Source organism: Hyperoodon ampullatus (assembly GCF_949752795.1).
Source record: "Hyperoodon ampullatus genome assembly, chromosome: 18".
In the NCBI taxonomy this organism is placed as follows: domain Eukaryota; kingdom Metazoa; phylum Chordata; class Mammalia; order Artiodactyla; family Ziphiidae; genus Hyperoodon; species Hyperoodon ampullatus.
In genome coordinates, this window is record NC_136931.1 from 3626288 (window position 1) to 3642367 (window position 16080).

General features: G+C 51.3%; 1 protein-coding gene across 2 annotated transcripts; it reads right to left on the reverse strand.

Annotated features, from left to right (window-relative positions):
* Window positions 1–7972: 7972 nt before the first annotated feature.
* COX4I1 (cytochrome c oxidase subunit 4I1) lies at window positions 7973–15872 on the reverse strand. 2 transcript variants are annotated; one of them, XM_079723320.1, is made up of 5 exons: window positions 15808–15872; window positions 14524–14597; window positions 9846–10013; window positions 9109–9240; window positions 7973–8222 (listed from the first exon to the last, which is right to left on the reverse strand). In XM_079723320.1, the coding sequence occupies exons 2-5, from the start codon at window positions 14594–14596 to the stop codon at window positions 8086–8088; spliced, it is 510 nt and encodes a 169-aa protein (XP_079579446.1). In that variant the 5' UTR covers window position 14597; window positions 15808–15872; the 3' UTR covers window positions 7973–8085. The 2 variants fall into 2 exon arrangements, with proteins under 2 accessions (XP_079579446.1, XP_079579445.1); XM_079723319.1 differs by having other exon boundaries at window positions 15777–15859.
* Window positions 15873–16080: the final 208 nt, after the last annotated feature.

Consider the following 16080-nt stretch of genomic DNA (forward strand, 5'->3'; position numbering starts at 1 on the left):
TGAAGGCATTATGCTAAGTGAAATAAGTTGGACAGAGAAAGACACTGTATGTTCTCACTTACATGTGGAATCTAAAAACAAAAGGAAACAAAAAACAAACAAAAAAATCCAAACTCACAGAAAGAGATGGGACTTGTGGTTACCAGCAGCGGGGGTGAGTGTGGGGAGGGGGAATTGGAGGAAGGTGGTCAAAAGGTGCAAACTTCCAGTTGTGAGATAAGTAAGTTCCAGGGATGTGATGTACAACGTGACAACTCTAGCTAACGCTGCTCCACGAAATACTAAGGAAATAGGAAGTACTAAGAGTTCTCATCACAATAGGAAATATGTCCTTTTTTCTTCTTTCTTTTCTTTTTACTGTATCTGTATGAGAGGATGAGTGTTATCTAGACCTACTGTGGTAATCATTTTACAACATATGCAAGTCAAACCGGCAGGCTGACCGCTTTAAACTTACAAAGTGATGTACGTCAATTATCTATCAATCAAGCTAGGGGTGGGGGTAAAGAATGTAGAGTTAAAAGAAGAATCAAAAAATAATTTTAAAATGTAACTTCATTCTGAATATTGAAGAAACTGCCAAGCACCTGGAGAGAAAGTGGGGCAAGTCAGTACCTAACATGTCTGAAAGCTGCAGGTATAGGACTGGTCACTCATCACACTCAGGGAAAAACTAAAGTTCTGACGTGAAATTTGACACAATAAGGTAATATTGGCATCAACTTCTGAAGCCTTTCAAAGCGCACAGAAGACTTACAAGAACTCAAGAGTTTCTAAGTCACTGTCAAAAGACAGAGCTATCTACTTCCTCCTAAATAACAGATTTTCCCCTTCAAATACCAATACCAAGGAGAAATTAAAAATAAGCATTCAGGGGCTTCCCTGGTGGCGCAGTGATTGAGAGTCCGCCTGCTGATGCAGGGGACACAGGTTCGTGCCCCGGTCCGGGAAGATCCCACATGCCACGGAGTGGCTGGGCCCGTGAGCCATGGCCGCTGAGCCTGTGTGTCCAGAGCCTGTGCTCCGCAACGGGAGAGGCCACAACAGTGAGAGGCCCACGTACCATAAAAAAAAAAAAATAATAAGCGTTCAGGACTTCCCTTGTGACGCAGTGGTTAAGAACCCGCTTGCCAATTCAGGGGACACAGGTTCGATACCTGGTAGGGGAAGATCCCACATGCCGTGGAGCAACTAAGCCCATGAGCCACAACTACTGAAGCCTGCGCACCTAGAGCCCATGCTCCACAACAAGAGAAGCCACCGCAATGAGAAGCCCGCACGCAGCAACGAAGAGTAGCCCCAGCTCGCTGCAAGTAGGGAAAGCGCACACGCAGCAACAATGACCCAACGCAGCCAAAAATAAATAAATAAATAGATTTATTTATTTTTTTTATTTTTTAAAAAAAGGATTCCTAAGACTTAAAAAAAATAATAATAGTAAGAGCTCAACTTATTCAACTTCTTTTCACAAAAAAATGAGCCCTCCCATGGTGACACTCCCTTTTAGAGAGCACACTGGGACACCTCGGGCTTCTCAAGGGCCCAAGTGACAGCCTGGGAGCCACAGGGGAGGCCATGCAGAGACTCCTCAACATGCCAGGCCTTGCTGCATGCTGCTCCACACCTGTGCCAGGGCTTCTCGAAGAAATATGCTTAGGCTGATCCTGCATGCGTGGGAACAACTGAAAGCTGGGCTCAGCTGCTGCTATGATAGTAACTGCCACTGCAGGGGTAAAGCAGCAGGCTGGGTGACACTCATAGGAAGTGAAAAGAAGTGGACAGCAAGCAGACAGGAAGCAGGGGCAGACAGGGAGCAGACAGGAAGCAGGGGCAGACAGGAAGCAGACAGGAAGCAGGCAGGAAGTAGACAGGAAGCAGACAGGGAGCAGGCAGGAAGCAGGGGCAGACAGGAAGCAGATAGGAAGCAGGTAGGAAGTAGACAGGAAGCAGACAGGGAGCAGGCAGGAAGCAGGGGCAGACAGGAAGCAGACAGGAAGCAGGGGCAGACAGGAAGCAGACAAGAAGCAGACAGGAAGCAGACAAGAAGCAGGGGCAGACAGGAAGCAGACAGGAAGCAGGCAGGAAGTAGACAGGAAGCAGACAGGGAGCAGGCAGGAAGTAGACAGGAAGCAGACAGGAAGCAGACAGGGAGCAGACAGGAAGCAGACAAGAAGCAGGAGCAGACAGGAAGCAGACAAGAAGCAGGAGCAGACAGGAAGCAGACAGGGAGCAGGGGCAGACAGGAAGCAGACAGGGAGCAGGCAGGAAGTAGACAGGAAGCAGACAGGGAGCAGACAGGAAGCAGACAGGAAGTAGACAGGAAGCAGACAAGAAGCAGGAGCAGACAGGAAGCAGACAGGGAGCAGGGGCAGACAGGAAGAGCTCCTTTCTCCTCCAGCCTTCCAGCTCCCTGAGGGCCCCCAGCAGCAGAGGCTATGCCAGCTGGCCAAGCCCAAATGCAGTTTGCAGCATCCCGGCCCCAGCATCCATTAGCCGGTATGGGAGGGTGGGTTTGAAGCCAAGACAATAACTTACCTGGCACAGTCCATCTCTTAGGCTACTCTGTGACCACGCACGTTTAAGAGCCTCCATACAACATTAGACGACTCTACGACCCCACCAAACAAGATGCAAACAGCCTTCATACAAAGGAAGATGTTCTTACCCTCAGCCCAAAATGAGTCCCAAGAGCCACTGTAGGTATCCCTGGGCTATGTGACTTGCTCCTTCAATTCAGTCACAGTCTCATCTGAATATTGTTACCTAGGGACTAAAACGTAAAATTAACCTCCAACAAATGTGTAGAAATCAATATGGAGAAAAAAGGCAGAAAAGAAAAACTAGTTAATACGCACACGGGCACACACAACAAGCAAGGAAGAAAATATGCCTGGATGCTGCCATCCTAATTTCTGAAACAGTCATGAAGCCTTAGTTAACACTCCTAACTTCCTTCTTCTGCTACCCATTCTGTTTCCTTTGCCCCTCTCCAGGGCTCAGCTGGTTGAGGTTCTTCACCTATTGGACTGACCTTCATTCACGGAGGTCATGAATAGGGTCTGAATCCTTGGTGGTCCTGTCTCTGCTGTTACTGTGAACTACTGTTTTACGTTGACTTTGACTGTTGGACTTGGAAGATCTAAGTGACAGGCACCCAGGAGAGTCCCCTGGGTTCTAGCCATGGCTTTCCTCAGCCGCATTATGTAACACAAACCCCATTTCCCGTTTATACTCAGGATCACACGTCCCACAGAGTGAGTAACCCCCTTCTCTTTCTGTTGGTCAGTGGCATGAGAAGCCCATCCAGTCTTGGCGGACTCAATCTCCAGTTCACGGGAGCCCCTTGTGGCGTCTCCTGGTGGAAGCATTCATTCCCTAAGGAATCAGACCTCCAAACAACAGAGTGCTCACAAATGGGAAACAAATACCCTGTCGATGTGTTATTAGGTGTAATTGTGAAAGAAGACACTCCCCTTTCCACCTCGGATCCCTGGGCCATGTATTCAGTCTAAGAGAAAGAGAGAACCACACATTGGTCCCTGATTAAAAGCATCATTTTGTATGAAAGGAAAGAAAGTTAACATTCTCCTTGACGAGGATAGAAGATGCCCTTGGGTCTCCTTCCTGGCTCTTCCCACTTCTAGGTATATTCCCAAAGAATCGAGGGCTGAGACTCAAACAAATGTGGTACGCCCACGTTCGTATCAGCATTACTCACAACAGCCGAAGGAAACAACCTAAATGTCCCTCACAGGACAAAGGGATAAAGAGAATGAGGTGTATACATACAATGGAAAATTATTCGACCTTAAAAAAGAAAGGAGGAAATTCTGACATATGCTACGACATGAACAAACCTTGAGGTCATTATGTTGAGTGAAATCAATCATACACACAAGGCCACACACAGTAATGATTCCAGTTACATGAGGTTCATAGCGTCGGCAAATTCATACAGTCAGCGTAGAAGAGCAGTTACCAGGGGCTGGGGGAGGGGAGAACGGGAGCTACGGTTTAACAGGTCCAGAATTTTCAGTTTGGGATGATGGAAAGTTCTGGAGCTGGAGAGCGATGATGGCTGTACAACAATGCAAAGGTACCTAATGCCATTGACTTACACACTTAAAAATGGTTAAAACGGTAAATTTCATGCTACAGATATTCTCCCACAATACAAAATTGATATAAAAAAGGCATATACTGCATCCTGTAAGATAGAATCCCATTCCCTGAGAGCATTATCGCCCAAGTGCCCACCACTGAGTGTTCAGAAGTCCGCTGCCTCTAGGTGAGGGGTAGCGGGACCAGTGAGCCCCCATGCTGCACGAAGGAAGTCCACTGGTGCCGTGCTGGGGCTTCTCAATGGTCTCCGCCATTGGCAGGTTAAGTACGCGACATCCATGGCCGGCAGGTCAGCCTCGGGGAAAGGAAGTCTAGGTTATGGGGCCTGCACGGCCTCCATCCCTGCCACCACGGCGGTTCAGTTCACGGACCCACTGAACACACACACACTGACGTGCGGGGGGGAGAGCCGGCCAACCCCCATTCCCGTTGGCTGCTTCTGTCCCTGAGCATTGCTCACGCCTCCCTGTTTCCTTGTGTGTCTCAGGACCCAGGGATTTAAATATGTTGGATGGACGTTAATCCATTGTCGAAGCTGAGGTTCACTTTCCTGAACTTCTAGAAGGAGCTGTGGTTCAGGATAACGTTTCTAATTTCACAAGGTTGTTTTCATTTGGGGTTGAAAAATATGGCAACTGGCCTTCTGAGGTCTGGGGACCGTCTTCAGTTCCTCCACCCATATCTGGGGCTCACCTTTCCTTCACCCCTGCCATCCCTGTCCCGGTCAGTCTGATCCCACTCTCAGCAATTTCTCTGCAGTGTGGGTCCCTGTCTCAGAGGTCAGCCCAGGAGGGTCAGTGTCATCACTGGGAGTACTCCTGCCCCCTGGACCTTACTGAGGGCCCCCAGCGTTCGCCCGCTGTTGGACTGGACAACCCTCCCAGCTTCATCAGCTGGTCCCACACCTCCTCCCTGGCAAAATCCTTGGCTACCCCGGGGTCTCAGCTCTCAGGTCCATCAGCTGTCCCTGCTTCCCCCTGCTTCCCCTGGCACCAAAGCGGATACTGTGCAGGGCTTGTGGCCGTGCTTGATCTGCACCCCCATTTGTACTTTGGGGGATCACGGGGGTTGGTTCACAGTAATATCTCCTCACCTAATTTTTTGGTATCATCAACAGGGTTTTTGGTTTTGCTCTCTAGTTACCATTTCTATGTGGGGTTTCACAGAAATTCAAAAAGTATGCCACCACAGCCTTCCCCTCCCCAGAATCCCCCACCTCCCCCCAAATTGGTCAGGATCATTTTTACTGTTGTAGGCAACCAGTGTCTGGGTGGATCTGCCCTCCTGGTTTCCAATCCCTTTGCCCCCCCTTCTTTCTTATAGCTCACTCCTTCCGAGTTGTCTTCTCCTTCCTGGATTATGTCCTGCAGCGCTTCTCTCAGCAAAGGCCTGTTGGTAGTAAACACTCTTCATGTTCGCCTGTGAATATCTTTATTTTTTCCCTTGCTCTGGGTTAATAGTTTAGCTGATTTTATCATTCTAGTTGAAACTACGGTTCCATTGCCTTCTGGCATCTAGAGTTGCGTGTGATACGTCCGCTGTTACTCGTCCCTTTGTACATAATGATTTTTAAGTTCTACAGGGTAGAAAGCTGCCAGCTGGTAGCAAGGTGAGCACTGGCTGACAGGCAAAAATAAGAAGAGTACAGAAGGATGAAACACACTTTCAATGGCAAGGAGCTCTCCACACGTCAGGTGAGAGGAGCAGCCCAGCAGGGCCTTGCAATGGCCCCAGGTAGAGCCCAAGCCTGGGCTGGTCAGGGACCCCCCACTCTGAAGAATCCCCACTCCTGTGGGGGGACAGGGACCCCTCTGGCCTCCGGGGAGCTAAGCTGGTGGCTGTCCCGTCAACCTTCTTGGTGTTTCTCAAAGTCCTGCCCCAACTTCATGTTACACAAGGAACCACCAACAGTCTCCCCAGACACCCTGGGAGGGGCAGCCTGCGGCTACACGGGCGCACCCCCCAAGAGAGCTCAGCCTGCCCTCTCTCCTGGGCCCCCACGCTCTCCACACCCTTCCCCTCCTCCCTCACAGGGTCTCAGCCCCATGGGTCGTCTTTCAGGTCCTCGAACCGAGGGAGCTCCGTCCTTAGGGCCTTTGTCCACAGTCCTTCGAGCATGACTGTCTCCACCCGCGCCCCCTCGTCCCTGCCTCTGCTCAAGCGTGGGCGAGTCATCAAGTCTCAGCTCACGGGCTACCTCCTCGGGGACGTCTCCCACCGCCGACCTCGCATTTTTCCCACCCCCAGCTGAAACACCCTCTCCATCACCGCCCCGAGCCCTCTCGAACCCTCTAATCACACTGTCCGCTGTTTCACTCGTCCTCGGTGCTCCTGGGAGCCCCAACGGGGAGCCCCAAGGGCCGTGTTCACTGTTATTCTCACAACATGCAGACCATCCATAAGTGCTCAGCAGACCTCCAGCTTAAGGATGGTGGGCTGGATCGAGCATTCATTCTGTTTCCTCCTGAATTTCCACTAAACTGGCAGTAAAGGGATTTTTTTTTTTTTTAAGGCATAAACCCACAAAGACAGAGAAGCAGAAGAGGACAACAGTCACATCTTGGAATCTGACGCTGAGGTACAGGTGGTCATCCTCTGAGCAAGTGCAAGAGTGCTTCCGACGTGGTCGGGGGAAGCCCCCAGGCCCAGGGAGGCTCCGTGTGAAGCCACTCCGGGGTAGCAGCAGTCTGGGGGTCAGTCTCCAGCACCCCCCACTCCCACTCAGGCAGAGCCCTCGGCCTCTAGCTGCATTCAGTTCCACCACCCAACCCGGGAAGGGCCCCTTCCTCTTGGGGTCGTTCTGGGGAGTGAGACGGTGAGCGCCTGGCCCGTGGCAGGGGACCCACCAGTGATCGTTCAAGGGTCAGAAGAGCCAGATGAGGGGCCAGGTCAGAACCCCAGCCCCACCACAGGAGCCCTCACTGGGAAGGAGCTGAAAATGGCACTGCCCGAGGGAGGTCCAAGCCACCCAGAGCCACACGGGTCCTCACAGCCAGACTCGCGCCCCACAGCTCCCGGCACTTCCTCGCCCCCCCAGAGGGCCTCCCGGGGAGTCAGCTGGCCCTTGAGAACAAGCCAGCAAGGCCACTTCCAGAGCAGCGGGAGATACTGCAATCAGAGGCTACAGTTCACCTGCCCCTCCTGTTACACTGGTTGGTTCAAGCCTTCTCACAAGCCTATGTAAGGCCAACTTCCTGTGACATTCCTCTGGTCGAGCTCTAGGGACCAACCTCCCTTCCCAGTCACAGCTCCCCGCCGACCCACCCCTGCACCCAGGCTGCTGGGAGACCCCTCTGCACCAGCTCTATTCTGGAATGTGTTCTGCTTCCCCACGCAGGGGCTCCAGGACCCAGTGAGGGGAACGGACGTTAGAGCGAGGGGAGAGAACCACAGGACAGACGGAGGAGCCCCCACAGGACGCCTGCCGGGGGCTCGGGCAGGGCTCCTTTACTCCTGCCCGGCCTACGACTGGCTTCGCTGTTGCTTCTTAGATGAAAAGGCAGGAGCGCAGAACTCGGTCTGCCCTTCCCCATCTCGTGGTCACACACTCCAACCAACTCACAATTTCAAGGGGAGAGACAGCCCCAGGAGAAAAGTGACCATGGTGAGGTCTGTCAGTCTGGCTACTGCAATGGGGATTTAACTCTCATAAAAATCTCTTGTCAAAACATCCCACACCACAGGACTCTATATTTTTAGTTTTTATATGCTATCCCCTTATACAACTTATTTTTGCCAGTTCATTTATACCCAAAATGTGTTTACTACAGACACCTGGGAGAAACTTACTGTGTTTCAAACGACGCTTTCATTTCATTCAGTTACCATCAAAGAAGCAGCCACAAGGACGTCACGTAAACTGCTCATTTATTAGCACTGGTACTGGGAAACAACACTCCCGTAAACGTGCGGAGCTGCAGGGAGGTGACAAGGGCAGGGCTCCGGCGTGCGAACGGCGGGTCCTTACTTCTTCCACTCGTTCCTGTCGTAGTCCCACTTGGCTGAGAAGCCCTGGATCGGGGCCACCTTCATGTCGAGCATCCTCTTGGTCTGCTTGGCCACCCACTCCTCCTCAAAGGTGTGCGGGATGGGGCCGTACACTGCAGTCCAAAACAACCTCGTGAGGCAACACTGTCCTGACCAAGTGTTTCCAAGCCAACGCGCTACACGGGTGAGGCCTTCCCCCATCTCGCTGGCAACCCGACCAGCGCAGTCATCTGCCACTTGACAGCCACATGCAGGCAAACACACTGGTTTCGAATTCTGGGCACTGACAACTCGTATTTCCAAATTATTCCTTCGTTTGTAAAAGCAAGCAATAAAACACTTAAGCTAAAAGCAGAACGTCCTCTCTGTAGGATATAGACAACGGGGCTACAGGCAAGCACAGAGCACAAACAGAACGAAAGGTGACGCGGGGGAAGAGCAGAGGGTCACGGGTCTGTCACCGAGCTGCGTCCACAGGCAGGCCACAAATACAGGATCACACCTCCTCAGCACGGGAAGATACCTACGCGGCTGCACAGAGAGAACGCAGGACAGGCGGCACTAGAACAAGCGAGCAGGCAGCCCAGCGCTGGCCGGGCAGAAACCGCTAGGGCCGGAGACCCAGGACTCTGGCCACTGAGCTGCAGTCCCCGACAGCTGAAACAGCCCTTGATGCGTAAGAGTTCCCTTCTCCGGGATCTAACCACCACTACTCCTTCTTCTGACAACTGACTGGCGAGCAGAGAAACCACTACTGGATACGTGGCGTGCTGTACAAAGGAGGCCGTTCGTGACCGAGCGTGGCCCGCTCAGAATAAAGCAGACTCTGCTTACACCACTTCCCTTCACGTGAGCCAGTCTCTCAAACCCGGTAAACAAGCTGGGGATGGAGCCCAGGACGGAAACGCCGATTTTGTGTGAAGGCCCCATGGCCCACTCTTGGGCACTGAAAGATGCAGCCACTCGGGGTACACAGCCCCTTCTCTCCCCTCAACTCACCGTACAGCTTCTCCCAGATGAGGATGAGAGCAGTGAAGCCGAGGAAGAACATGGCACCGCCCACAACCGTCTTCCACTCGTTCGTGCTCCTGTTCATTTCCGCAAAGCTCTCCTTGAACTTAAGGCGGTACACTGGGAACAGAAAGGACAGCGCTGCAGGCACAGAGGGCCACGGGGACCGGCAGCCCCGCCTCACGGCGGGCCTCCATCACTCCTCCCCACAACACAGGGGCGGCAAACATACAGCGAGGAACACAGCACAGGCCTGAGGCCCGGACGCACCCACGCACACGTAAGCGGGAAGGAAGGAGATGCATCAACTTATGGAGTTTACTCTGGGCAAAAGAAAGCCGTGAAATTCCTTCCCCTTTAGATTAAGGTTTAAGGGTCTGTTCAAGCCCATACTACTTTCATGCCTCTTTCCTACCTGACAGTGAAATTTCGCTGATCTTCCATCAATAATTTACAGCCAACCCAGTCCCACCCAGGGAGGCCCCGAGAAGCTACTCTCACACACTAAGCCCTCCGCAGAGCCCTGCTCAGCAGCTCTGCATCTCTGTTCCCGCTCCTCCCCGGCGGGGCTGGAGCCCACAAGCCTGGACAAAGGGGCCTGGGCCCTGGACAGCCCCACAGAGCCACAGCACCCCACCCTCCCCAGCACGCTGGGCTCTGGGCAGCAGCCCAGAACCAGAATTCTCGCCCAACGCAAGCTGCCCTGGCTTCCCTTCAATACCCACGTTCAACTTTCTCATCGATGGAGAGACTGCTCCAGGAAGCCTTCTCCTTCTCCTTCAAGGCCTTCTGGCTGGCAGAAAGGTCCCTGACGTGGGCCACATCGGGCAAGGGGTAGTCACGCCGGTCGACGTAACTCGGGAGAGCAAAGTCCTCAGTCTTCACAACACTTCCTAAAACATGCATTGGATAAATATTTGAAAATTCACATAGGTTCAGAGTTACAAACAAGGCAGCACTTCTAAAAACCAAAGTAAGTTCGTGTATGTGCACCCTGAAAACTTCAGTTATCCCAGGGGCTGCGGCCACCATTCCAAACATCCACAGGACTGTCACATGCAACAGGGAGCAGGCCTGTCCTGAGGGGCCCAGATGGCAGTGAGGCTGGCAGACGAGTAAGAGCAGCGCTTTTCATCACAGCAAAACAAAAACCTGCCAGGGGCAGCGCTAACAAGGCGGCACTTCCTGCAACGACCAGTGTTCATGCAGAGGTCAGAGAGGGCGCTCAGGTGCCCTGGACTGGACTGCAGACTGGACTAAGTGAAGGCCCTTCTGCAAGGGACTCCAACTAATGGGGAAGAACAAAAACAATATAAAACTCATGAAAAGGGCTTCCCTGGTGGCACGGTGGTTGAGAGTCCGCCTGCCGGCGCAGGGGACACAGGTTCGTGCCCCGGTCCGGGAAGATCCCACGTGACGCGGAGCGGCGGGGCCCGTGAGCCATGGCTGCTGAGCCTGTGCGTCCGGAGCCTATGCTCCGCAACGGGAGAGGCCGCAGCAGTGAGAGGCCCACGTACCGCAAAAAAACAAAAACAAAAACAAAAAAACCTCATGAAAGAAACAAGGGTTCAAAAGTTCAGAAAGAAAGATGTATGAAAAGCTGGTTAATGCTCCACTGCTTATTACAGCAAAGTATCAAATAACCTGTGTCCAACCAAGGATGCACTAAGAAGCTGTGCTCCTTAGAAACACGTTATCATGGAGCCATTTGGCCTGTTCAACAAAGGTTTACCAAGCACCTACCATATGCCAAGCGTGGCTCCAATCTGGGATCATCAGTGAACAACGCAAACATTCCTACCTACCAGTGTCAACATGCTAGAAGTGGAAATCAAACAATAAACTACAGAGCATGTTGGGAAATGAGAGATCTGGAAAAAAAAGAAAAAGGCAAGCAGAGGAAGGGAACCAGGGGAACATGCATGGCAGGAAACAAGTTACAACAGTACAATGAATGACAGAGATCCATGTGCCCAAAATGGAAAGACAACTGTGTACCCACCAAGTCACAGAACACTATCAGGGTTATGTTTTCTTTTTAAAAAGCTAAGTTACATGTAGATACTCACAGGTATGTGTAACTAAACACACAAATCCCCTGGAAAGTTAAACCCAAGCTGTTATCAATGGAAAGAGGAGAGGACAAAATGAGGATTCTGCTAAAAAAGTCAGAAATGTTAGTGCCTTCAAGTGGGTGTGTACCCATGGATTCTTCCAGCAAAGAGGAAAAAGTTCAGACAGCAGGAAAAAAAAGGAATATCTTCAATTTTATTTAGGGTTTTCCCTCTGCAAAAAGCTGTGTTCAATTCTACCCTACATCTGCAAGGAAATTTTGTGTTCCAAACTGATTAAGAGGTATGAAGTCCTGCAAAAATGCTTCACCTCCATTTAGCTTAGTCCCAATGATTAAAATCTCCCCAAACATGTTAACAGTAGTGAAATAAAACCTTAAGCCTTACAGCAGTAAAATTTCTCTAGATGCGTATCTGTGACTTGCAAATGCCTACCATACTTACGTATTTATACCCGACCTTATCCCAAAAGGATTTGAGATGAAAATGGCTAGAATTACCTTCCAATTTAAAAACTCCATCAGAATGATGAGTGAACTACAAAGCACTCAGGTTACACATGAGTTATTAAAACTAGATATTAACTAGGGTCATGAGAATGTTCTAAAGTTGACTGCGTGATAGTGGCGCACCTCAGTGGATGAACCAAAAACCACTCAAGTGCACCCTGTAGTGGGTGAATGTGTGTTGTGTAAATTACATCTCAATAAAGCTGTTATAAAGACGTAAATGCTCATAACCTTTGAGCACCCTAAGCATAAAACTGCACTTTCTAGAACAAGAATGGCCAATTCGTGATCACAGGGCTGCCGAGGGCTCTTCAGCACTTTGGGCCTGGTCCCCCAGTAAATGGGGGGGCGGGGAGGGGAGTGCGGAGCACAGACACATAAAGGTTAACACACCAAACATTCCTTCTAAAAAGAGAGAAAAGCAAAGACTTTGCATTCTAGTGCATGTTTTAGCATGTCTATCCTCAACCTGGATGGATTTTGGGGAGCTTCTGCTGAGGCAATCTGGTAAATCTGAGCTCCCCTCTCAGACGGGTCACCGCACAAATATCCAAACTTCCCACAGGGGCTACCAATGGTGCTCCAGACTGTGCTATTTTATGTGGAGAACCGGTTCTTGTACAACTAAAACTTTAAAGTTAAAGAACGAGACTTGTCTAATGGACTGCAGTTCTCTCCACCTGCCTACCGTGTGCTGGAGACGCGGCCATGAACAAGCCCAGAAAGGGACCTGGCCTCCAAAGCTGGCGCTCTAGAGGCAGACGACACTCAAACTACCCCAAATCCACAGTCTCTAAGGAAGCACAAAGCAAGGTAAGGCAGGACAGGTGGTCAGGAAAGGCTGTTCTAAAATAACACCTGTACGGAGGGTGACGATTCCAAAGAAGCAACCATCCACGCCTCTGGAGCTGAGGCAGCAGGGGCCAGGCTGGTGCATCTGAGGAACAGAATACCCGTGTGCGCTGGGAGCCTGAGCCCACAGGAAGGGCTGAGGGCTGGTTTGGGCTGCTCTTTGCCGTTCTGAGTCTGACGTGACGAGACCAGAGAGGCTGGGCGCTGATCGTACTCCAGGCACGAGAAGCCAGCGGAGGGCTTCAAGAAGGGACTGACTGGATCTGACTTCCTCTGCCTAACGCAATACCCTAAGAGTAAGTCATGGCCAGTGCCACCAAGGGAGGTTCAAGTTGACTTCTTACAGAAGATCCGAACGACCAAAGGGACGTGAAAGAACTCTTGGGGGTGACGGAAATGTTGTATGTCTTGACAGGGGTCGTTGTTACACAACTGTGAGTGTATCTAAATCCGTAGAAACGTAACACCTAGAAAAGATAAATTTTCCTTTCTGTAAATTATACTACCAACTAAACTAAGCAAACAAACTAAAAGCTAAGGAAATATATTAGCAAAACCAAAATGGAAACAAAATGTAATTTCTGTCCTACGTGACTTGCCAGGCTTTTAGTGAAGGAGTGCTTCTTTCTGCATGTATTAACTAAACAACTAATTTTTTTCATTACCTAGTCATTTCAATTACATATTTCAATAATACTCTTACTAAAATCATCTGTTTTAGAGTCTATGTCCATAGTGTTATCCTGAGCAATATCAGCAATATAGAGAAATGTAAGACAACAGTATTGCCAATTAAAGGACACAATTTCAAGGAAAAATTCACACACAAAGCAACTCAGGCAACAGCTTTTGAGGCCCTAGATACATAAGCCTTGCTCTCTGACTTTATCACCCACCACTCAAGCCTTGCCCTCGACCCCTCAGTAACACAACCTGCCATGCTGACTTGCATTTCCTCCTCCTGCTTGTTTTCCCTCTGACTGGAATGCCATTCCCCTCTGGAATGTGAGGTTAAACCTACTAGCCCTTCAGCAGAGCAAGGCCTCTCCTCCAGAAGCCTCCCCTGTACCCCAGAGGCCAGGCTAAATGTTTCTCCTCAGGGTCTATCTCTTACTGAAACGCTGCCTTCATGTATCTTCCCTCTCCAGACTGCAAACAGTCTTGGGGAATGATTTCATATCTCACATTCTTTTATTCTAAGTGCCTAACAGTGACAAGTACAAAGAAGATGCTTGATAAATGCAAAACTAAACTTGCTATGTGCCAGGCACTGCGCTAAGCTGTTTACATATATTTCAGGTGAGAAAACAGATTCCTAAACTTGAGTAACTAGTCCAAGGTAGAAATGAGATTGAACCCAGTTCAGGCGAGGAAGTCCAAACTCCTTCCCTTCCATTGTCCCAATAACATAAACCGTGTTCAACGTAAGTGGCTGGGAGTTTTGTTGGAGGGAGAGAGTGTTAAAGTCAGGTATAGTGGGGATCTCTTAAAAGGCGTGGAACTTGAACTTGCACCTGAAAATATGGGAAGGGAAGGAAAAGGGGGAAAATATCAGTATTGGCAAAGACCCAGGCCAGAATTCAATATGATTCATAAATACTCTCTAATCTAGAAGTATGCCCCATTAAAATATTTATACCTCCCCTCAAGTTCCTCAACATCGTGGTCAGGATCTTAGCCCTCTCAGCCCTCTGTGTTTTTTTTTTTTGCGGTACGTGGGCCTCTCACTGCTGTGGCCTCTCCCATTGTGGAGCACAGGCTCCGGACGCGCGGGCTCAGCGGCCATGGCTCATGGGCCCAGCCGCTCCGTGGCATGTGGGATCCTCCCGGAACGGGGCACGAACCCGTGTCCCCTGCATCGGCAGGCGGACTCTCAACCACTGCGCCACCAGGGAAGCCCAGTCCTCTGTGTTTGAAACTCCAGCACAGGGCCTTAAACACAGCAGAGCAAAAAGAAAAGTTACACTTACCGTGTGCCCGTACACACACCGAAGTGGAAATTGCTCGCTTGCCAATTAGGCTAAATACTCTGGTAGCCAACATTCTGAAAGATAAAAACGTACCTTCTCTATGAGTAAGCGTAAACGCCTATTAGGAATGATTCTTCTTTTTACCCCAATGCATTTTGGAAGTCAATGCAATTCTTTTTTCTTCTTCTCCCCTCTAACGTAACTGATCCCTTCTTCATTACTGACTCTGAATTCACAAATTAACCTAGGATGAGGTGTTTTCTTCTCAGCAGTCAGCACGTTTTAACGGAGCTTCATTATAAACCAAGCACCATATGTATACACTTAAGGCAATTCAGAGAAAACTGGGTTTTTGGGTTTTTCTGCATATCGTTTCTCTGCTTTTGTTTTTTAAACACTGGCTTTCTTACAAAGCAAAGAGGAAAATATTTTTAAAGGAGACTCTGGAAAAGCTAGAATGTGCTGCTATGATGGGCTCCATTGTTCAGGAAAAAAAAGTCAACAGTTCAAAGGGACGGTGGCACGCACTGCATTCATTATTTGGTTTCAGACCTAATATGTGCACAAGACAGGAAGGGGAAACCCGGGAGAAAGGCTGCAAACAGGGCCCTGGGCCACTTCCAAACCCTGCAGGACAACGAATGACCTGGATGACCCACCTCTCACCTGGGCCTTCACTGAATCATGCCTAGCTCCCCTACCTCCCCCTCCCTTAAAACTGGACGTTTCAGGGGACCCCACCGATGACGAAAAGGATCCCAAACGCATTCAGAAAATACCCATTACGGGCAGAATAAACAGAAGCATGACATCAGGGCTGAACTCGTTCCCGTTTCCCGTGTTTTCTCCCCCTCCCTGGCCCGCGCGTGGGCGGACGCCGAACGCCTGCCCCTGAGCCCCGTTACAGCCGGGGCGGTGGCGCAGCACCGTCTGAAGGGGTGGCCAGGAGCCCGCAAAGCGACCTGCCCTAGGGTGAGCGCCCGCGGCCAGCGGACGCTCCAAGGTCAGAGCCGAAGCCAGCCCGCCGCCGCGGCAGCGCAGGGGAGGACCGGCCAATGCTTATGGGAGGCAAAAAGACCGCCATCCGGCGGCTCCGGAGCCCGGAGTCCCCGCCGACCGGCCTCAATGTCACCGGGATCGGAGGCCCAGCGCCGGTTCCTGCTGGCGCCGCGCGGCGCGCACGCAGGCCCGACGGCTCCCTGCGCCCGACCCTCACCAGTCTCGCGACGCAGACCGGTCGCCGCCCGCCTCACCTGCCGCCGCCGCCTCCCAGCCGCTGCTCACCGTGCCCGCCAACAGCCGCCCTCTACGCCCCGGTTACTCACGACCGGAAGAGAGCGAGGCCGCGCCGCGGAGCACCACGGGATCGAGGAGGACCCCACCCCGCGCCCGACCTCATTGGAGGTCACAGGACCGGAAGTCGGGGGGGCGCCGCGAACGTCGTAAAACGCAGAGCCGGGCTACTTTCCGGCGGTCGCTGGGAGACAGCTTTTCGGCGGCGCTCGGCGAGAGGCGCGAGGGGAGTCTGACGTGGGCTCGTCGGTCTCTCCCGGGGGG